This window comes from Delphinus delphis, chromosome 10, assembly GCF_949987515.2.
Source record: "Delphinus delphis chromosome 10, mDelDel1.2, whole genome shotgun sequence".
NCBI classification, from domain to species: Eukaryota; Metazoa; Chordata; class Mammalia; order Artiodactyla; family Delphinidae; genus Delphinus; species Delphinus delphis.
In genome coordinates this window covers 35753669-35776973 of record NC_082692.2, presented here as the reverse complement: position 1 = coordinate 35776973, position 23305 = coordinate 35753669, and the positions used below count along the sequence as shown (strand labels likewise).

The 23305-nt window shown below is 51.6% G+C and overlaps 1 protein-coding gene across 1 annotated transcript in view; it reads left to right on the top strand.

Moving 5' to 3' along the window:
- Positions 1–12951, top strand: part of GLP1R (glucagon like peptide 1 receptor) — a 31861-nt gene extending 18910 nt beyond the window's left edge. The window contains exons 6-13 of the mRNA XM_060021878.1: positions 1185–1338; positions 1874–2033; positions 6991–7051; positions 7589–7658; positions 7778–7866; positions 8209–8347; positions 9250–9291; positions 12784–12951. Coding sequence (XP_059877861.1) covers positions 1185–1338; positions 1874–2033; positions 6991–7051; positions 7589–7658; positions 7778–7866; positions 8209–8347; positions 9250–9291; positions 12784–12951 — 883 coding nt within the window. The remainder of the gene's footprint in view (positions 1–1184; positions 1339–1873; positions 2034–6990; positions 7052–7588; positions 7659–7777; positions 7867–8208; positions 8348–9249; positions 9292–12783) is intronic.
- The last annotated feature ends 10354 nt before the right edge of the window (positions 12952–23305 follow it).

Sequence of the window (23305 nt, the reverse complement as noted above, 5' to 3'; positions counted from 1 at the left end):
CTAGCAAGGGCCCCTACACTGTGGTTCTTTAGGAGTGTCTGGAATATTCTTGGCCCTTGACTCTTCTTTATAATAAGTTTTTAAAATTTCCATCAAAAAACTGTTGGAATTTTTATTATCGCTATATCGAATTTATTGGTTATTGTGAAGAGAATAGACACTTTCAAGATAGTCTTTCTATCCATGAATCTGGTGAATCTCCCGTTAATTTGCATCTTCTTTAATAATTTTGAGCAAGTTTTACTGTATTCTCCATAGAAATCGTGCCTTCTTCTGTTAGACTTATCTCTAGGTAGCCAATTAAAAATAGTGCCAATGAATTTTTTAAATTTACTTTTAATTGTTTATTGCTGATGTACATAAACGTACATATCAGCAACCTTATTGAATGAACTCTGATTAGTTCTAATAATTTGTGTGTTGATTCTCTTGGATTTCCTGTGAAGATCGTCTATCGTCTACAAGTGATGACAGTTTTGTGTCTTTATTTCCAGTTCTTATGCATTTTTCTCCTTGCCTTCTGACAGTGGCTAGGATCTGTAGTACAAAGTTGAGTAGATGTGATGTAAGTAGATCTTACAGCTGGATAATCCTAATTTTGTTCCTGATTTTAAAGGGAATCTTTCTAAAAATTTTCAGGTGAGAATGATGTTTGCTCCTGTTTGGCTAGATAGCCCTTATTGGGTTAAGAAATGCCCCCATATTTCCAGTTTGCTATGTGTTTTTGCATGAAAGGATGTTGAAGTTGCATCCAATACTTTTTGAATTCCTGCCATATGCTTAGCCTCACTCTGCCTCTGTAAGGCAGCCTGGAGGCATATTAGACATGGGCCGTCATCAAGAAGCCAAGCAAGTCCCCAGTGGGGACAGTGGTCCTCACACAAATCACTTGGGTTACTTGTGACTTTGTAGAAGAGAAGATGCAGCAGAGAAAAGATAAGAGTGTGGACGGGGTTGGGAGTGGCAGTAACCACACAGCTGAAGACTTCATGGCCAGGCAGGATTTGAGTCGGACCCAAAGGATTTTCAAGGTTATAGGAAAGGAGGGCATCCAGAGGAAGAAAGACAGGAGCATGGTCCCAGAGCTGGACACATGCCTGAGGTGTGCTTTGGCCTGAGAACCGGGGGTTGTGGAGCAGAAGTGTCGGCCATTGTGCCAGGGCGGGCCCTGCTTTCTCCTGCAGACACCTGCACTGTACCCGAAACTACATCCACCTGAACCTGTTTGCATCCTTCATCCTCCGAGCGCTGTCCGTCTTCATCAAGGATGCAGCCCTCAAGTGGATGTACAGCACGGCCGCCCAGCAGCACCAGTGGGATGGGCTCCTTTCCTACCAGGTGTGTGGTGTGTCCATGGAGGGCCTGGGGAGGGGGTGGACAGTCCATGAAAGTCTGTCTCCCCCACCCCACCCAGGCCTGGTACAAAGAAAGGCAAGAGCTTCCCAGGCCTGGTCCTCAGGGAGCCCCCAGTGTGATGGGAGAGGCAGGGAGAGGCTGTCCACGCTGGGGAGCCCCCAGCCTAAGAAGGGAGTTACTGCCCTGCCCTTAGGGAGTTCTGTTTGACTCAGGCGAGTGGTTTTTGGAGACAGACCTGGGTTTGCATTCCAAGCTAACTGTTAGGCAAGTGATTTAACTTCTTGGGACTCCAGTTTTCTCAGCTGTGTGGGGATAATATTAGTTTCCTCCCTCCAGGGTAGTGAGGATCCGATGAGCTAAAGCAGGTCAAGTTCTTAACACTGGCTCCGGCTGGAGGTTGTCAGCTCTGTCACCCTGCATTCACCACGGCAGGATTGCAGCTGGGGCGACTGGGAGCGGGGTCGAGAGAGGCAGGGGCAGAGCTGTTGTCCCCGGGGGACCCTTGCTCTGCCCCCAGGACTCTCTGGGCTGCCGCCTGGCGTTCCTGCTCATGCAGTACTGCGTGGCGGCCAACTACTACTGGCTCCTGGCGGAGGGGGTATACCTGTACACGCTGCTGGCCTTCGCTGTCTTCTCCGAGCAGCGCATCTTCAGGCTCTACCTGAGCATAGGCTGGGGTAAGGCCAGCTGTCATTCATTTCACTCCCCGCCCCTGACTGAGCATGGGGGGTGGGGGGATGGGAGGCCCTGACCCCTCTTGGAATTGCTGCCTTCAGGCTACCCCAGGAGGCCAACTTGGTACTCAGAGCACACTGCTGGGCCAAGGTATGGGGCCCACTGGAGAACCCCCTCCTGGGCACAGGACTCGCGGCCCATGGCGCTGTCAAGCCATTGTCCCCCATCCCCACGCCTTTGCCTGACTCTCCTCCCTTAAAGGAAGCAGAGGCCTTCGCCCGATCTGGCCAGATACACGATGCACACCATTGGCTGTCATGGCACCGGCCTCAAAGATCCCCGCTGCCAAGACTCTTTGGGGATAGAGCCCCACATCCCGTCCTGGACAACGCAGCCCCTGAGGGAAATGGAGGGTCCTGAGCCTCATGGCGGGGGGTCCCTGGGGATGCGGGCTGAGGGGCCATGGCTCTGTCACGTGATGATGAGAGGATGGCTCAGAGGAGAGCCGAGTAAGGGCGGGGGGTCGGCCGGAAGCCAGCTGAGGAAAGGGTGGACCCTCGATGTGCCTGGAGCCCAGCTGGAAATGTTCTAGCCGAAAAAGTCTGCCAAGAACCATTGTGTCTTTTTTTTTGCTGGAACATTTCTGGTTGTGCTTCTGCCTCTCGCCATGTGGGATTCCGATGAGAACAGGGGTAGGATGGGGCAAGAGCTGAGACACCCACCCTAGCGGCCCCTCACCTCCACTTCCTACCCTGGAAGCAGATGCAACAGCGCTTCCTCTCGAGGGGCCCACGGTGCCCATCCAGGATGGAGCCAGGAGCGGGCCCGTCTCTGGGCCTCCCACACCACAGGACCTGCCTTCCTCCTCCCGCTTGCCACACACTCACTCACTCACTCCTCTTGCCTGCCTCGGGCTGCCCCCTGACCTCTGGGGACTTCCATGCTCCTCCCTTGATGTCCCCTCCTGCCCCTGAGCCTCTGCAAGGCTGTGCCCGGTCCAGCCCACCTCCTCGGGAAGCTGCCTCGGGTTGCCTGGCCCCTGGCTCTGTACTCTGTCTGGCCCTCTCGGTCTCCCTGTCCCTGTCCTCACACTTCATCCCTTGTTGCTGGTGCTCTTAGGCTACTTCATACTGTACGGCCCCATTTAGAGTACCTTGAAAGGGGCTTTCACGTGATCAGTGTCCTGAGGGCAGGGCCTTACAGACAGAGCAGGCGTTGGAACCAGGCCTCCCGACTCCCAGGCCCTGGGCCCCATCGCCTGTCACACAGGGTTCTCTGGCCTGCACTGCATCTCTTTAGCCCCTGAGGGCCTGGTCGAGCAACCTCAGGCCTCTGCACAGGTGGGCAGGTGGGCCTGGCCTCTGCACACAGCTTCCTGCTCCTACCCATCCTCCCTCCTCCGCCAGGGCCCAGCCCTTCCCTGCTTGGCCTTCCTCCCCTCCCAGGGCTCTTCGTCCTGCTAGGGCCGTCAAACAGGTAGTGGGCAGCTGGAGAGCCCTGCAGCCAGCTAGGGGTGGGGGTGGAGTTAGGCCACCGAGGGGAGCCCTGGGAAGGCTGTCCTCAGGGTGGGGGAGCATGTCTGTCCATTCTGGGAAGCAGCATCAGCACTGTAGTGCTGTCACCATGGTGACCCGAGGGCAGGAACAATCTAAGGGATGGTGTGATGTGTGCAGAGGCATGTGGGTGGGTGGTGGAGGGTTTGGGGTGGGGGGCGCAGTGTCGCTGAGTAGGAAATGGGAAACGGGGTGCCAGTCCTTTCCCACCACTTCACGCCCCAGCTTGGGGCTCAGAGTCTGAGGAGGCAAAAAAGGGCAGGACCCAGGGGACACCCCACTTCCCAATCATAACGTTCTTTTCTTGAGGAATTGGGATGGGGAGATAGAGAGAGAGACAGAGGGACAAAGACAGAAGGACAGAGAGAGAGACTCACAGAGTGCCCAGAACTCTGTTGTGATGTCAAGAGGCTTGGCCCATGTTGGGATGCTCAGGAAACAACTTTTAGCTTCATATGCAAATGTAAGAATTAAAATTAGGACTCTGACACGTTGGGGGAATCCCCGAAAGGCATGTCAGCTTCTGCTGCTGTCCACGGGCGGCCGGGTGCCCCCGTAACCCACCACAAGGAGGCTGCACAGGAGGGAGGCAAGTGATGGACGAGGGAATCATTACTTCCTCAGAGCCACTTCTGTGTGTCTTAGCTCAAGCTTTTTACTCCAGCCTGTCTTGTTGATTTTCTAAACAGGCAAAGGATGAACCCAGCAGGGAGTGTGTCATGTTTGCAGGCAGCAGAGTGGTACCTGCATTTTTTTTTTTTTTTTTGGCTGTGTTGGGCCCTCGCTGCTGCACGCGCGTTTCTCTAGTTGCGGTGAGCGGGGGCTACTCTTCGTTGCGGTTCGCGGGCTTCTTGTTGCGGTGGCTTCTCTTGTTGTGGAGCACGGGCTCTAGGCGTGCGGGCTTCAGTAGTTGTGGCACGTGGGCTCAGTAGCTGTGACTCGTGGGTTCTAGAGCGCAGGCTCAGTAGTTGTGGCGCACGGGCTTAGTTGCTCCGTGGCATGTGGGATCTGCCCGGACCAGGGATTGAATCCATGTCTCCTGAGTTGGCAGGCGGATTCTTAACCACTGCGCCACCAGGGAAGCCCTGTACCTGCATTTTTAAAGACTTTGTTAAGGAGATGCTGATGAATGAATGAAGTTCACCAGGTCTGGCTGATAACATGAGTGTGCTCCCCAGTCCTGGAGTGGGGTCTCAGAGGAAGGCCAGCAGGTGCCTGGGGATGTCTAAGATGGAGGTTTCTGGACGTGTGTGTGGCTCAGGGTGTTGGCATGTTCTTGCCTGGACAGCTTCCCTTCTCTCATTGATACACTGACCCACTCACTCATTTGTTCATGCGTCCGTTCTTACTGGGCCTCTTCTATGTGGCAGGCTCTGCGCTACGTGCTGGAGCCTTTGCAGGCCATCTGCCTCTTGTCCAGTCTCATGAAGGCCTGTTACTAAAGCATCATGGATGCTGAGAGGTCAGGGTTATATAAAAATAAATGGCCAAGGAGAGAGCTATCTGATGACAGCGCTGGTCAGCCGTGAGCCGCTCTGCTTCCCCCAGCTGTCTGCACCGTCAAGCACAGTAGCTCGAGGCGTACGAGCTGCTCCGTAGCTACTGTTGAGTGGACATCCGTGTGCTGATGATGTGGGTGATGGTGATGGGAAAGGCAATGAAGTGGGTTCTGCCCTGGAAATGTGCTCCTGGGGGAGACCCCTGAAGCCACACATGTATACACATGGACCCCCCACCACCACACACACATCGTGTCCACACCCCTTAACATGCACGCTCTTACTAGTCTCAGACACCCACATCTCCATCCCTGAGAGGCACTGATAGAGACAGGCTGGAGAGAGTTGGTGCGGAATGCCATCGAGGGTGGTGGCATTGTGGTCCTGTGTTCTAGTCCCACCTGTGTCCTCCTAAGCTGCCTATCCATCTTCTCATCTGTCACACGAGGATGGACAATCCAATTTTAAGTCAACAAACACATATTGAGCTCCCAGGTGAGATGGGCGCTGAGGCTCTGGAGATGAATGAGGCTTTGTCCTCAAGGAACTGGAAACCAGTGTATTAGTTACCTATGCTGCGTAACAAATGACCCCACACTTAGCTGCTTAAGACAGCAATTATGTCTCCCAGTTTCTATGGTCAGAATTCTGGGTTCAACTGAGACGTGTGCCTCGGGCTCAGGATCTCTAAGAGAGGTGCAGTTGAGCAGTTGAGTTGAAACCAGTGTATTAGTTACCTATGCTGCATAACAAATGACCCCACACTTAGCTGCTTAAGACAACAATTATGTCTCCCAGTTTCTATGGTCAGAATTCTGGGTTCAACTGAGATGTGTGCCTCGGGCTCAGGATCTCTAAGAGAGGTGCAGTTGAGCTGTCAGCCAGGGTAGCTGTCATCCCAAGGCTTAACAGGTTGGAGAATCCACTTCCAAGCTCACTGTCGAGTTTGTTGGCAGGAAGCTTAGGTCCAGGCTGGCTGTTGGCTGGAGGCCTCCCTCCCTCACCACAGGGGGCTCTCTGAGTGCCCTCATGACACAGCAACTGGTGTCCCCCAGGGCAAGTGATCAAATTAAGAGAGAAAGAGCCCAAGACATGCCTTTTATAACCTTTGAAGACCGTCTTTTATAGCCTAACCTCAGAAGTGACATGCCATCACTTCTGCTGTACGTTATTGGTCACATAGACCAATCTGGATACAGTGTGGACCGCACCTGGGTGGGAATACCAGGGGTGGGGTGGTTGGAGGCCATCCTAGAGGGTGCCCACCACACCATCCAGCCTCAGCCATGCGGGCAGTGTTGTGGTAGCTGTTGTTACTGTGGCCACTGTGCAGTCAGTTGGGCTGTCAGCGTCAAGGACAGGGCTCCTGTCCAGGCTTCTGCCCAGCCACATGCAGGGGCGTGGGGGTAGGGGCAGGAGCCTGGAGGGGCTTCAGTGCCTAGAGGAGTTGACTGAGATGGATAGGTGGGCCGATGCAGGTGGCATCAGAGAGTTGGCCTGTTCCCACCTCGTCCAGCATGTCCTCCCTACCCCACTCTTGGGCCCCGTCTCTCACTACTTTGGTGTCTTTGTCCTTGTGTCTCAGCCAGGACCCTGGGGGCCAGCCCTGACAGTGTGCCTGGCCCGCGGGAGGGGGAGGGCTGTGAGGAGTGTGACGTAGCCCCAGCATGGTGGGGACCTCTAAGGAAGACTCTGGGGTGTTGGGGTGGGTGGTTCCTGCCGCCTCTTCTCCGAAGCACCCAGACCAGCCTAGTTCCATACCTGCCAGAAAGCATGGCTTGGGGCCAGGCAAGGAGAGGGGCTGGAGGCGGGAGAGGCCCTGGTAGGAGAGGCCTCTGGGTGTGCCTAGTGGTGGCTCTGGCCTGCCAGCCCCTCTCCCCCTTCTCTCTTTCCCTCTCTCCTCTTAGGTGTTCCCCTGCTGTTTGTTATCCCCTGGGGCATTGTCAAGTACCTCTATGAGGATGAGGGGTGAGTGTCCTTCCTGCTCTAAGGGGGTGAGGGGTATGCTGAGGTCCCTGTCCTCAAACCCCATGGGTTTCCTTGGCCCCTGGCGTGTGCAGCTGCTGCCTGTTGGGAGGGTAAACTGAGGGACCAGGAGCTAAATTTATGAATTTAGTTCTCTAGTCCCCCTCCCTCCCCCTCCCCGGATGGTACGATGCCAAGAGTGCTGGGTCTGTGGGGTCCATGGTACCCCCTGCAGGTTTTTCTGTAATAACTGTGAGTGAAACGTTTCTGTGATTTTGTGTTTGAGGCTGAGTACACACACGAGTGTGACTGTAGGTTAACGAAGGGGCTGTGCGTGTCTCTGTGTGTGAACGTGTGTTCAGGACTCAGTGTGTGTGTGAGTCCTGGGACTGGTTGTCGGGTAGCTCCTGACGGCAGTGTTTGTGTGGGTCTGTGTGTGTCACTTTGCGTGCCCACGTGTCTTTGTGTGCCCTGTGCCTGCACTGGGAGCTGGGGGGGTCTGTGTGTCCAGCCGGGTGCCCGTGTGTCTCTCCGCTCCAGCTGCTGGACCAGGAACTCCAACATGAACTACTGGCTCATCATCCGGCTGCCCATCCTCTTTGCCATCGGGGTGAGTGACGCTGTGGGGTGGGAGTGGGAGCTGCTGTGGGCCTGGGGGGCACTGGCGGAGGAGGGGGGAGAGAGGGTGTCTTGAGAGGGCCTCCAGCCGCCCTTCCCTCTGCCCTGCAGGTGAACTTCCTCATCTTTGTCCGGGTTATCTGCATTGTGGTGTCCAAACTGAAGACCAATCTCATGTGCAAGACAGACACCAAGTGCAGGTGACGTAACTGAGCTGCCTTTGCTGGGCACCCTCAGCCCTTCCTTCCGGCAGAGTCAGAGATCCTGGGGTGCTGAGCCTGGATCCCTACATGATCTTTCTTCCTCCACCCAGGCCTGGCCTGGGACCCCAAGCCTTGCCCTCACCTCTGTACCTGGGCAGCTCCTGGGCTTCTGGGGGTCTCCACCTCTACTTCCTCCCCTCCAGGCAGCCTGTCCCAGGGTATTCGGTGGGGGAGGATGTCTGTGACCGAGATACCAGGGCTTGGTGGGGGTTGGGGGCACAGAACAGGGAGAAGGGTCCACGGGAGAGGTCCGGAATGCCACCTCCACCCTGCCCCCAGGCTTGCCAAGTCCACGTTGACGCTCATCCCCCTGCTGGGGACCCACGAGGTCATCTTCGCCTTCGTGATGGACGAGCACGCCCGCGGCATGCTGCGTTTCATCAAGCTGTTCACAGAGCTCTCCTTCACCTCCTTCCAGGTGACCTCGAGCCTGGGGCCCCCCTCGAGCAGTTCCAGGGTGGGGATGGAGCAGGGACCAGCCTGTGTCATGCAGCTAGGCAGCCTGAGGCCTGGGGGGAAAGTGGCCCTTACGCAAGTTATGTGGTTGGAGCAGAGCCAGAGTCCCCAGGTATGCTGACACCCAGGACAGTCTTCTCTATGAGCACATTGGACAAGAAATCTTCCCGGATGTCGCCGAGGGCACCCAGCCTGGCATGGCAACCGCTGCCCACTGGGCTGCTAGCTGGCAGCAGGTACCCTGCCAGGTGCTTTACACACACTGTGCAGCTAATCCTAGCAGAATCCCAGGAGGTGTGCAGGACTATCCCATTTTCCAAAGGAGGAAACTGAGGCTCAGAGATGTTAAAATGAGATTTTCCAGGTCACATAGTTTCCAAAGCCAAGAATTGACCCTCTCCACTAGTATTAGATGATGCTGAGGGGGTGTGAATGTCAATGGGGGTGTAGGAATATAAGGAACTGGCCCCAGCTCCTCAAATGTCTTATGGGATGTCCACGAGCATGTGGGTCCACGCATGTGCACACACACAAATGGATCACAGGCCTGGACCACTGGGGCTCCTGAGTGAACGAATAGGGCCAGGCAGGGAAAATTCCGTGTGATCAGAGGCGTACTTTCTCAGCTCAGGCCTCCTCCAGGAGCGGGTGGTCGAAGAACTTCCGCAGTTTCTGGGCAAGGGGTCTTCTCATTCTTCCAGAAAGGCAAGGAGAAGGAACCCACCACCCCCATTTCTGGGCCTGACTGGGCTGCCCAGTCTAAGGAGGGGGATGTTGGGGGCAGAGCCCCAAGGAGCTTCAGACTAGGCCCGCCTGCCGGGCGCCTCCCTCCCCTCCCTCCTGCTGACACGACTCTTGTTCCAGGGGCTGATGGTGGCCATCTTGTACTGCTTTGTCAACAATGAGGTAAGGCCTGCGGAGGGACGTGGAGCCCTGGTGGGCTGCTACCAATGGCCGTCCTGTGGCTGTGCAGTGGGGTTCTTCAGTCTTTGCAGCTGAAATCCTTACTCACCCCACTGAGGCACTGGAGTGGAGGAGGCACCTTATCCCTGTATGGTTTCCTGTGCCTGGGTCTCTCCATCTCTCTCTCTCTCTCTCTCTCACTCACACACACACACACACACACACACACACACACACGTGTGCAGGATGCCCTAACCATATATGAACTTGGGGAAGACCCAGCCTCATGTTAAGAGGGTCTTGAGTGAACAAGTGGTGGTGACTGTTACAAGTCCTTTGAAAATCACCATCTCATGGGCTTGTCCCTGCCTCCCCGCAAAAAATATCGCTGCCAAAATTCTGGTTTCGATACTCTCATTTCTCACACATGAGAACGTTGAAGATCAGAGAGTCAGAGGCACACCCCAGGTTTGGCCTGGAAATAGTGCAGAGTCAGGATTGAAATGAATTCTGACTGGAAGGAGAAAGCTCCCTTCTGTGCGTGCAGGCAAGGACCCTGTCCACCACGGGAAAGGGACCCTGTCCACCATGGGAAGCCACCCGTGGCTTCCTGGTGGCTGGGGTCGGGGGAGGGGGTTCTTGCTGAGCAGATCCCCAGCTGGCCTCACCCCTCGGGCTCTCCCAGGAGACCCCGCTCGGAGCGCCCAGAGAGCCTGCCTTGTTCAGGCACATTGCCCGGTTCCTTTCAACCCTCCGCAGACGCCTCAGGCCCTGGCTCCTCCAGGCCCACGGACAGACATGTCACCATCACTGGGTCACAAAAACACACGTGGCTCCTGGGCTGAGACCTCTGTCCATAAGAGCTGTTCTCCAGGCCCAGGGTTGCCTTGGCAATGCGGGGTACTTGTGACCCAAGGAGAAAAGATGGCCCTGGCATTGGTCCTGCGTGGCTGCCAAGGCCTGCGCCAGCTGCCACTGGGCAGGGAGTGGGCACAGGGGAGGGGAGGCCTGGGGGGTGGCTTTGCTGTGGCTCTTGTGACTCGGGAGCCTGAGTGCTGGTCCTGAGTTCTGCTCCTGCCCGGCTGTGCGACCGGGGCAGTCACCGCTTCTCTCCCCAAGTGTAAATGCAGGTGAATGAGCTTTACCAACTCAGCCCAAATCCCAGAGCCTGGCGTGGTGCCCGGCCCGAGGACATCAGAGGCAGGAATGAGGGTGAACTGAGGGTGAGGAGGCGTGCTGACAGGAGTGCTAGCACAGGGGTCCAGGATTCATGTTGTCGTCTTTGTTGTTTCACTGTGAGAGCTCAGTAACAGAAGAAATCCAATGTCAGGTGCTCGTTTAGTCAGTCATTTATTCATTTGGCTCATTTAAAACAACACGTATCGGGAGTACCTGATACATGCTGGGCACTGTGCGAGGTCCAGGAAGGAAGGTGTGGTCCCGGCCCTCATGGTGCACCTCCCAAGTGTGGGGGAGAGGGGGAGACATGGCCAGAAACAAGCGTGGCCTAGAGTCATGGGCGGGGACTTCCCTGGCGGTCCAGTGGTTAGGACTCCGCGCTTCCAGTGCAAGGGGTGTGGGTTCGATCCCTGGTCAGGGAGCTAAGATCCCACCCGCCGCAGGGCATGGCCAAAAAAAAAGAGTTAAAAGAGTCATGGACGGCAGGAGACCAAGGGTTAGGACACCGGCTTTGGAGTCAGCCCAGATCTAGGTTCAGGTCCTGGCTGAGATTGGGAGAAATACTTAAATCTCTGCACCTCAGTTTCCTTACCTTTAAGCAGGTTTCTGTGAAAGTCAATACTCTATGGAGAGCGCTGGGCATGTTGTAAGCACCCTGTGAATGATGGTTTCTAATGACAATTGTCATTACGGGGGCCACAGCAGAGGAGCAGGAAAAGTGCTGAGGGAGAGGGAGGCAGAAGGGGACACAGTCCTGGTCCTGTCCGACTTCTTGCTGGTATCCGTGAGACCTCTCCAGTCCCCGAGGTGGCTTCCCATGGGTGTGCCTCAGTTTACCGTCTCTCTCCCCACCTCCCCAGTGAAGGGCTGTGCCACGAGACTGGCCTGCCTGCTGCTGCACAGGCAGAGGCCACCACCGGCTTCGGGTGTCCTCATCCTAGCTGTCAACACACGCGTCACACACTCAGCCGGGTATCGAACTGGCACGGAGCAGGGGGGCCATGGGTGGTGTCTACTCAGCCTCCCTCCCTCACCCAAGCCTGGGCTTGGCGACGCTGCCTGGGATACTGGGGCCATCCTGGCAGGTAGGCTTTGGGCCATCTCAGCTTCACTCAGTTCAGAGAAAGTTCTTTTAAGGAAAGGCATGTGGCCACGGCAGGCACCCTGCTGGGCTTAGCTAGATGGATGGCAGCCCTGCAGGAAGAGAAGCGGGGTGTTTGCACAGGGACTGATGGGGCGTTGGCAGTGAGCCTCTTACCCACAGCTGCTGACAGCTGGCCGTCCTGGTGGCTGGGGCCTGAGAGGGAGAGTCCAGGCCCCAGATACCCTGATGTGGGGAGGCCTGGTGGCAAGGTGGCGGGGGTCGGCGGGGGGGCATCAGAGAAGCTCTAGAAAGCAAACATGGGCACATCCCCTGATAGGGCACTCCAGATGCCCTGGGCTGGCTGTGCAGGTTCCAGCAGCCTGTCTGGGGGACCAGCATCATGGGCCATCACGAGGAACCACGGCATTGCCACAAGCCCTCCAGTGACTTGGGCTCTGCAGCGTTACTTGGTTTGTATCCTTCTGCTCCCACAACCTGGTCCCCAAGCATCAGCTCTCTTGAGAAGGCTTTTCCTGATGGGGACGCTAAGCCCAGCAAAGCAGGGATTCTCGTTGGTTGAACTCACCTGGGCAGCACCCACTGTGGGTTGGGACCAGTTCCTGGATGGGATTAGTGCAAATCCAGGCTGAGAAGCCCTTGTCCACAGCCCCCTCTTCACTGCTACTACTAGTTCCAGCCTCATTCTCCCCGTCTCCTCTTCCTCCCCCACGAGGCACTGGGGCCTGGATAAAAGCCCTTGGGGAGTTTAGAAAGGTCTGGTGTGGACGCCATGAGGGGCAGGGAGGGCTGTCCCTCTTCTCAGTCACCCAAACTGAAATCAGCAGAGTGCTTGCTCTGAAGTCAGATTCTCTCTTTTCCTTTTCTTCTCTCTCCCATCTTCCGTCTCCTCGCATCTCTCTGTCACTCCTTCTCTTCCGTTAAATAATACTGTGATGGATTGTAAAAGGTACTTAGCCGAGTCACAGAGTTTAGAGATGGAAGAGACCAATTAGATCATCAAGCCCGGCTCTTTCCCGAGAAGCAGCGGAAAATAGGAGACAACAATAAACAATTTTATTGGGATATTAATTTAGGCGCCCGGAGGCCTTGACTTGTGTCTCTTAATATAATGCGGTGGATTTTTTCTCTTCCCTGCTAATGTAATAATGGGGCCATATTGTGGGCAGTTGGTTTGCATGATGGCTTTTTCTTCCCTCCTTCTCCAACGGAAGGTCCAGATGGAGTTTCGGAAGACCTGGGAGCGCTGGCGGCTCGAGCACCTGCACACCCAGAGGGAGAGCAGCATGAAACCCTTCAAGTGTCCCACCAGCAGCCTGAGCTGTGAGGGCACAGTGGGCAGCAGTGTGTACGCAGCCTCCTGCCAGGCCTCCTGCAGCTGAGACTCCAGCACCTGCCCTCCCTGTGGTCTCGCCGCCGGCTGGGCAGCCATCCCAGGTGGGAGAGACCCTCCTGGGGAACGGGGGAAGGGGGGTGCAGGGGGAGCTGCACATGCACACACACATACTTCCCTGCCTTCCCTCCCTAAGCCCATCAGACAGGCAAATGGGACCTGTGGACACATTTTCTCCGGGGAGAAGTGGCCTGTTAATTTGATCACTGTGGCGGGCAGAGGAGAAAAAACGATTGCTGCTAAAACGAGGAGGATTTCTTCCTGTTAAGTCACAAGGCCCCTGGGGTTCCCCCGGACTCAAACTCAAGGTCAATGGCTTATTAGTGGGACTGGGGCTTGTAAGAGGACACGGCTCCGAAGGAGGCGGATGTAACCTCCGCCAAGCACGGAGCTTGGGTAACGCCAGCCACCCCCGACCTGCCTCCTCGTTAAGGGAGCCCGAGCACATGTCCGGGTGGCTCGTTTCCCTCATCTGGGCCCTCCTCTCTCACCATTCACTGCCCCAGCGGGTGGTGTTGAGAATGCACGTTGAGAAGGTGTCTGAAAGTTTTCTTTTCTGGTCCTTCCTTCTTCCCTGGATATTTGAGTTGCTTTGGTGCCTGCGCCCACCACGCCCAGGGAACCAAGGCAGGGCCGCCGCCCAGGAGTCCAGCCCTGGGTATGAGCTCTGAATACTATTCTGGAGATGCTCAGGAATCCTGTGGGGCTCACCTAGGGGACTTCAGGAATGTCCATGCTGGGGGTGTAGACTACTCGCTACTGTTGGGAACCCGGAAGGCAGAGAGAGATTGCCTCCTCCTCTCCATGGACGTGCTTTTTACTTGTGAACAGATAGTGTATCTCGCGTGGGTGTTTGGGTGCGCCCTCTTAACTTTAGGGGATGTGACCAAGAAGAGACTCTTCTGGGGACTCTACCAGTCCCCACTGTGACCGTGCAGGCGGGCTTCCCCTGCCCTTTGAAATTCCCCCGCTTGGGAGCTTGTATGTACTTTGCTCATTCTTCTCTGTTGCTGTGACTAGTCTGTATGTGCACATGTGCAACTCTGATTTCCCCCACTACATACTAAATCACTAAGTCCTAAGTCACTGGTGGTTTTGATGTTGCTTGGGGTTGTGGGATAGATAATGATTTGACTCATCCATGCTTTGGGCTACTGAATGTTTGCCCTGCCTCCAGCCTCATCCCATAAATAATGAGCATCGGAGAGGCTAGAGGGAGAAAACCTAGCAATCCTGCCCCAGCCACAGGGGAAAAGCAGAGACCGAGACAAAAGGGGAACAGCCGTACCTCAGAGGCTGGCAATGGAGTTCATGGATGTGGAACTCAGAGCAGAAGAGAACTCTTGGGAGTCCAGACCTTCTGGGAGGGCAGAAGGAGACTCTCTGGATGAGTTCCTTTATGAATTGATCTTTCCCTCCTCCTTTTTGAGTGGCGGGGACCCTCCCCCAAAGCCTCGTGCCAGACACATTCTCCTCTGCCCCTCAGAAAGGCATGTGATGTGCAGGGAAAATAATAATGGGACGTAAAACACATCAAGCAGAAAATTTCTTATACTCCGGCTTCAGTGAAGTGTTGTGTCTCTGTTAATAGGGAAGTGGAACCTCAGGCTAAAGAAAGGATTTATGAAGACTGCCTCCTAGACTGAGAAAATGTAGACAGGTGGGGGCAAGGACAGTCCTGCTTCCCCAGAATAAGGGCAAACTCCCTGACAGCCATCTTGCATTTGCTTTTCTCTTCGGGGTGGCGAGTGCGGGGGGAGAAAAGTGCTGGTGGGCTGATTGGGGGGAATACAGCTCTGGTGCCAGTGTTTCCATTTTGGATAAAGTGAAAACATTTGAGAATCATTAATATGCTACACAGCAACAAAGAAAGGGACCGATTGATATTATCTTCAAGAAATAAATTTTTGAGGGGAAGAATTGTTGGGAGAAGGTAGTTAGGCACTTGGGACGCTCAGACCATTTGGTTTACACTGTAAGTTCTTTTTCCAGTTGGTACTGATTCCTGGTTTCAGAATGCTCATCACACCCCCCTGCCCCAAGCCTTTTAACACCGAGGAACGGTTTCCTTATCGGATACATACCAGATGCTGAATTGAAGAAATATTTTCTTTGCTCCAAGACCTGCACTATTAATATTCATTTGAGTGGCAGTGCACTCCCTCCAAGGCTATTCCCAAACTCTCCTAAGCTAAATACAGCACTCTAACAGATCTGGGAACTATCGAATGCAATGTACTCAGAAATCCCGCTAGCTGTTTCCATGCCTGGCCATAAGTCTGGAGCTTGCGGAGAACACTCTTGCTTGCCTCTGTCCTGGGGGTACTGTCACTGACCCGCAGGATTAGGTGTTTTGTGAGTTGTGCAGTCTGGTCGCATTACTGTCATGAAGAGAGGCTGAGTTCAGCACTCTGGCCAGCTCCCCCCTGAACTTGCAAGGGGCTTATATCATGTCAACTCATCTTTTCATATGAATCTTTGGAGCCACTAAATCACAGAACTGAGACAAACCACTTACAATGCAAAGTTGCCTTCCCTTTAAAACAACTTTCCCGATTTGCAATTGCCTCAATGCAATTTATGCTGAAGACTACAGCAGTGGAGTTCTCAGAGACTCAGAGCGGGGAAAGATCTTGGAGATCGCTCTGCTCTGGTCTAGAGAATTGAGGAGGGTAGCTTGCAGAGGTGATCTGCCCAAGGTCACAGTGCTAGATGGTGGCTGAGCTGGGCTAGGACCCAGGCCAACTTCCACCTCCCGGTCCAGTGAAGCCTCTGGAAAGGATAGGTGAAAAATATAAATGGCCATTCAAGACACTCGAAGTGAAAGTTGGCAGTGTTATCTGGAGTTGCAGTTTAAGAGAAAACACAGCAGCAGAAATAGACAAGTCAGATGGCACAGGTGCCGTCTCCTCAATGATTTATACCGCTGAGAACAGGGGGAGGGTGTGCTTTACTACCTACTCTAGCACCTCATTCATCCTTGTCTTAAAATTAAGAAATGAAATGCATCAGAGCACATGTATACATAGAAACAGCAAGTGAGCGTTTTTTTTAAACATCTTGAGGTATAATTGCTTTACAATGTTGTGTTAGTTGCTGCTGTATAAAGAAGTGAATCAGCAACACGTATATATGTATCCCCATATCCCTCCCTCTTGCGTCTCCCTCCTCCCTATCCCACCCCTCTAGGTGGTCACAAAGCACCGAGCTGATCTCCCTGTGCTACACGATATAAATGAACATTGTGGTACATGACTTTTTTTTTTTAACATGACTATTTTTGAATTATGGTTTTCTCAGGGTATATGCCCAGTAGTGGGATTGCTGGGTGTATGGTAGTTTTATTTTTAGTTTTTTAAGGAAACTCCATACTGTTCTCCATAGTGGCTGTATCAATTTACATTCCCACCAACAGTGCAAGAGGGTTCCCTTTTCTCCACACCCTCTCCAGCATTTATTGTAGTTTTGATGATGGCCATTCTGACCGGTGTGAGGTGATACCTCATTGTAGTTTTGATTTGCATTTCTCTAATGATTAGTGATGTTGAGCATCCTTTCATGGGTTTGTTGGCCATCTGTATGTCTTCTTTGGAGAAATGTCTATTTAGGGCTTCTGCCCATTTTTGGATTGGGTTGTTTTTTTGATATTGAGCTGCATGAGCTGCTTGTATATTTTGGAGATTAATCCAGGTGAGCCATTTTTGACAGCAAATCCAGCACTCTTTTGATGGGTTGGCTTAATGTTTTTCTGATGCATCTGTGCTTGTTTGGGAAGTTGTACTGATAGCCACACATAGTGGACAAAAAGAACCTAAACGCCTGACCCTCTTCTTTGCCTCTCTAGTGCTCCCTGAAGTTGGAGACGACTAGCAAACTGGGCAACTTTAGCCTAGCAAAGATGGCACAGCCGCCACGGAGGGCAAACACAGTCAGTTCACATCCAAGTCCCAAAAGGCCTGGTCCCCTCATCGGTGTGGGCCATGTTTCAGCAGCTGCTGTCCCCATTCCCTCCTGTTTCTTCCAGAAGCAAAGAACACTGTGTGTGTGTGCGTGTGTGTGTGTGTGTGTGTGTGTGTGTGGTGTTGTGTTGTGCATAGCAGCATAAAGTTAGGAGATGATGAATCCAGAATCATCCCACCCACTGTGAAGGTCAGGGGACCGCAGAGCCTGGGGCAAGGATGGGTGGGAGCCTGAACGATAGATGCTTCCTCTCCATGCACAGACAGGGCTCCCATTATTGCTAATGCCTGCGACGTGCTCAGGGAAGGCAAGATACACTCCGAAGGGTTATTTTCCCTCCACTGAATTGATTCTAATCTACAGTGCTGACCCTGCTTTTGGTTCCTAAGAGCCAAACTCTGTAAAAAATATGTCCGCTTACTCTGCTAAGACAGCTATATGAATGACATGCTAAAACTCAACAGAAACCAAATTAGTATCAACTCTTTTTTTTCCTTTTCACGGCTGCAGCGAATTTTCTTGAGGGGAAAAAAATGACCCAATGTGAGAAACTCCTGCAAACAACATCACCTTGTCCCTACGGTGTTACCTGCTGGCTCAAACCAGCTCTCCTGCCTCATGCCGAGGGCCGTATCAAGGAAGCGTTGTTAAGCAGTATAATTTCAAACACTTAAAGCCACAGTGTGTCCACAGTATCTATAATTATTTCTGCTCTGGATACAGATTGGCAGGAAGCAGATAAGCATAATCATTTTCCAATTAACTCCCCAAAGTCTTTTGGACTTGGCCTATACCTGAATCTATCAGAGGAGAGAGTTTTCTCTCTTCCCTTCTCCCACCCTCATTCCAACCAGTTTTTCGGGATCTCATCCAGCAGGGGTGCATTTGTCCCCTGAGGCATCCGACCTCCTCCCCAGCCCCACATTTACCCCCTCTCACCTCCCATCCCTGAGGTGAGCTTCCCACACTTCTCCCCCAGCTGCCTCAGTAAGAGGTGACCCTGCCAGGTGTGCTGGGAATGCCGTGCTCTTGGCTGTGACCAATTTCGGGGTGCAGCTGAGAGTGAGGCGTTGCCAGGGCTGAAGTGATGCCCCACATCCCACACTCTGGCACAGCGAGGAGCATTGCAGCCAGCAGTGTGGATCCTAACTTACATTGGGGTTATGCAACCTTGCGGATGGGGCCTGTCAAAACTATCAGTCATCAGTCAACCCCGACAATCTAGCGTGACTAATTATCTCTGTGTCAGAGCAATCCAGGAGAAGAAAAACATATATAAATGAGAGTGTTTGGATTTGGTGGGAAAAAAAGAGCTCCCAGCAAAGTATGGAACATACAACAAGTTAGGGTCTAGGCTTTCCTGCAAGGGGAACCAGTGGGGGTGGTCAGGAAGGGGCAAGATTCGCAGCAGACAGACAGACAGACAGCGCTGGATCTTGCCAAATGGTTCACGCTTTACTTCCAAATCTGCAGTTCCTCTAAGCTCCTCCCACTAAAAATAATCACACCCTCAGAGCAGATAAACCTGAACATTCGTTTTGGAGGGGGGTTGATGCAGAGCTTAGGTGCACCAAGAGAGACGCGAGCCAAGCTCTCAGGAGGGACAAAGCTGAATTTTATCTTCAGTGCTCTCGGGGGATGTGTGCGCTTCATGAATGTTTAAACAAGATCATCTTCATGTGATTTCTTAATGCATAAATTCATGTAAAATATGACCTGCGTCTATAGGTAGCAAATGTGTATGGTGTATAATTCCTTGTACAGATGTGAATGGATTCGGGCTCTTTCCTAATTTGCCTTGTAAGTCAAATAAAAGCCTGTCGTTACTGTGTCTCTCCTGCTTTTCCTTGGGAGGAGGTTTTCTGCAATGTTGACCCAAGTGACTCATGGTGCAGTGGGAAAACACAAAAGATGCCGTTTCCAGCCCAAGGGGGGGAAGAATCCTTGCTCATTACTCATATCGTGATTTTCACCTTCAAAGCACTTACCAAGTACTAACTTATCCATCGCAGCCTTTGTGCAGGGGCTGCACTGTCATTTAATTAGGGAAGTCGGGTGGTCGAGTGGCTTTTACACAATGACTGAAAGCCATATATGGATGGGTATTTAATTCCACTCATTCATTTGATCTCCTGTCTAAATGAACTCAGTCCATTAAATCCATCTTTTAAAAAATGCTATAAAAGCACAAACCTTGTGTGCAAAGCAGCCACAGAATCTGAATGGAGCTGCCACTAAGAGATTCATCTTCAGAAAAATGAACTTTTCTCCAGTTTTAATAATCGCACGCTCTCCGGATTTGCAACTCACTCTCACGGAAGAGCAGAGGAATTGCAGGTTCTCCCTAGTCCCTCCACCATTTCAGTCACCCCTGTTTGAAGATCACTGTACTGTTCTTACCTGAATGTCTCCTTAAACACACCTCTTTTTTAGACAAGCTGTGGGAATTGTTCCTTTCAGACATAAGAATCATAATTCTTACTCTGAGAGCAAACTACAAATACAGCCAATTCCTGAGACGTGCCAACAGAACATCTGCATTTTGGTTTATCTGTACCCATCCTGCTTTCAGCTTCATTCACTCCCCTGTTGACAGTCTCGCCTTTCTGGGTCCTCATTCTTCCACTCAGCAGGAGCAGGATGGAGCCAGGAGGTTTCTTCTCCCTTCCCCACCTCCAGGAAAACACCTGCCCAAACCAGTAACGACCGCCACGTTTGTACGACATATGAGTCAGATAGAGGCGACCTCAGGGAAAAAGGTGCACTGCGGCTTAATGGGGCTTAGCCCCAGCCTGAAGAAAGGGTAAGCGGAGCTGCCTTCTCTGCTGAGGGCCAGCCACGGAGGAAATAAATGAGAATTGCTGGCCTCCAAACTCACCCATGTTCACATGCGTTGTAAAGCCACATTCCAGGGACTGATGCCCCACCGGTGTGAAGGATCTCACTCATATGCCATGTGTGTTGACATTCCCAAGGGGTCGGAATCTCCCCCCAACCAACCCAAAATCTTCAGTCACTGTCCTCTCAAAAGCCTATGCCATAAATGTGCTATTCAGTGTCTTTCAATCTCTCTCCACCCTCCTTCTTTCCCTCCCTCTCTCTCTTACACACACATTTCTCTACAGAGAAATACTGAAAACAGGTCTCCCTTACCAGAAATAGTGGGGAAAAAAACCCAGCAGTACAAACTGGAATAGATGACAAATGTAGCCGGAGAGTTGGAGAACATAGGAAAATAGATTCAATATGGGGACAAGGAAGGAGTAGAAACTGAGTGTCCTCAAAGGTGGGAAGGATAGGTGGGAAGGAGGCGTTGAAGAGGCCAGAACATAAGCAAAGTGAATAACGAAAAACAGCAGGCTGTTTAAATGTGAAAAAGAGCTGTAGTGAAAGAGGGGAGGAAATTGCAGAGGTAGAAAAAAGAATGAGAATTACAAGTGGCGAGCCATAGCGGGCCAAGTTGGGAGCCTGTCTCTAGTCAATGTTATTAACTCCTTCTTCCATAAATCTGAGCTCTTCCCCTGGAGAGTTCTCTAATCCCAAGCTGTGATAGATTATTTTCTTTGGTACAAAGGCTCATTTTAACTAACATAATGATTTTAGAAAGAGAAGACGACCCACAGCCTAGAGCAAATCCAATAAAAAAAATTTTTTTCCCCACTGATATCAGGACTCCAGTGTTAGAATGAATTAATGTGGCTCTTCCTCATGTAGGACCAATAGTCCTCAGAATTTATTGGTGTTACAACCTCCAAGAATAAAATCAATAGCTGAGAATTATAAATGCTGAGCAGTCCCATGCCAAGGGATGGGAAGCTCTTTGGGGCTGAAGCAGGCTGGTAACACCTGGAGGGGATTGGTAAGCAGTTTTTTTTTTTTAACTTTCCCTATCTCTAGGGTGAAAGAACAAGGACTTGAAATAATGTTTACAGAAGCCTTTTCAGTGCCAATGACCTAAGGTGCAATTAGAAACACAGTTCAGGACTTGGAAACATAACTACACAAGTTTAATAGCTACAACAAAAAGACCATGGCTACTCTGCCTTTTAGGTCCAGTCTTCAACAATCTAGAACCATTTATGTACATTTCTGGCTTAAAAAGACAAGTGTTTTAATGCCATACATTTTGCCCCCCAGAAAGTTTCAGAACCTTCAAAATTCCTAGTAACTTGAATTTACACTTATATTGAACCCCACTGGTACCCACCAATTAGATGCCACTTTACAATGAAATTACCCTCAAGTTCTTTCATCTTTCAAATCCTGGTATGGGAGGCAGAGAGTGGAGAACCAAAACGCAGGAGACACATACCCAAGTAAAGGCATCTCACTCTGGTTATGCTAAATCAATGTCCTTCCAACAACATCCTTTGGAAGGATAGTTAAAAGTACAGTTGAAGAGACATCTTATGTGCATTCATATTATATAAGTGAATCATGTTACATTAAGAACACAGTATAATTCTTCAGTATAATTTCTTGGCAATCAAGAAAAACATCCTTAACACCACACTTTACATAAGGTATTTACAAAAACACCTTCTTTTAGAAACTGGTAAAGATCGTGAAACCTGCCAACCAAAGCATGATGGAGCCACAAGTCCAGAAAAGATGCCACATCACAGAGTCTTAGCATCAGCTGCCACCACAATTCTTTCACATTCTCCTGGCCTTGAACTCCGTCTGCTTCTCACATACAGCCCCTCTTCTAGCAGGAGGGGTCCCTTGCCTTTCAGGCACCTTCACTGGGTTAGTTTTAGTGTCACTCTTTACATCAGAAATGCAACACCTCTTGAGATACTTTGCATCCATGGTGTAGACCCCTTGAGAACACGCCAAGTCACCCAAATTCCAGTACTGGAGTCATCTCCATGACATGTGGCACACACTCTCTGCATCAGCCACCCACATGCAGAGACCTTGTTCAGCTGCACTCGAAGTGGTGCACTAATGCGGATTTCCTAAGGTTACAGCAGGGAGGTCACGGACACCTGGTGTGGACTCTTCAGGATCTGACCTCTCTCTCCTCCCTGGGGTTGCATCCTCCAAAGCCATCAGATCCTGACATGAATTTCCTATCTGATCATCTCCCAATTCCCAGCCTTGCATTGACCAGCCTTGTGGCTTCCTCTGCTTCTGTGAAACAGGTAAATCGTCTAGGAAATTCTCTTTCCATAAATAGTTCTTTGAAAATTACATATGGGGCAGAACTTATAATCTATATGAAGAGCCAAAAGAGCCAAATACATTATTTTTTTCATGGATGGGGATCTAGAACAAAGCAATTCTTTTGTATCGCCCTGTGCCAATCCAACATATAATACATTTGGCACTGCCAAACTCAGTCTAAATCTCAGGGGAAAAGTCATGAGAGGAATACAATAAAAACAAACTCTGCATAATAAAGCTATTTTGGGGGCTTCCCTGGTGGCGCAGTGGTTGAGAATCTGCCTGCTAATGCAGGGGACACGGGTTCGAGCCCTGGTCTGGGAAGATCCCACATGCCGCAGAGCAACGAGGCCCCGAGCCACAACTACTGAGCCTGCATGTCTGGAGCCTGTGCTCCGCAACAAGAGAGGCCGCGACAGTGAGAGGCCCACGCACTGCGATGAAGAGTGGCCCCCGCTCGCTGCAACTAGAGAAAGCCCTTGCACAGAAACGAAGACCCAACACAGCCAAAAATAAATAAATTTAAAAAATAAAGCTATTTCTGTCCATAGAGATTGTTCACTGTAAATGGACTGCTACATGTATAAAAAAATATTCTGTCTATAAACACATATGCTTTTCTCTAGGAGTTACCAAAATGTGATCAATATTATTAGTAAAGCAACTAAATGAAGTATTTACCATAGGAGAGAGGAGGAGAAAAAATGGAGATATGGGAGCAGAGTTCTGTTTTAGATTGGGTTGTCAGGGAAGGCCTTTCTGATGACATAACGTGAGAGACCTGAACGGAGTGGGGGAACAAGTCCTAGGATCATCTGGGGAAGTGAGTTCTAAGCAAAAACCCTAAAGCAGAAGCCTATTTGGTGTGTTAGAGCAGGAGTCAGTAAACTATGGCCCACTACCTGGTTTTATAAATAAAGTTTTATTGGCACACTCATTTATTCACAGCATTCTATGGCTGCTTTTGCTCCACAATGGCGAAGCTGAGTAGTCATGACAGGGACAGTATGCCAACAAAGACGATTTACAGGCCCTTTACAGAAAAAGTATGCCAAACCCCCACGTAGAATGAACATGAAGGAGGCGAATGTGACTAGGAGAGGCAGGCAGGGGCCAAGATCACTTAGGGTCTGGTAGGATAAACCCACCTAAACAACCACCCACCAAACAAAAGACATGTCTCCAAGGGTTAGGAGTGCAGATATCATTGACAA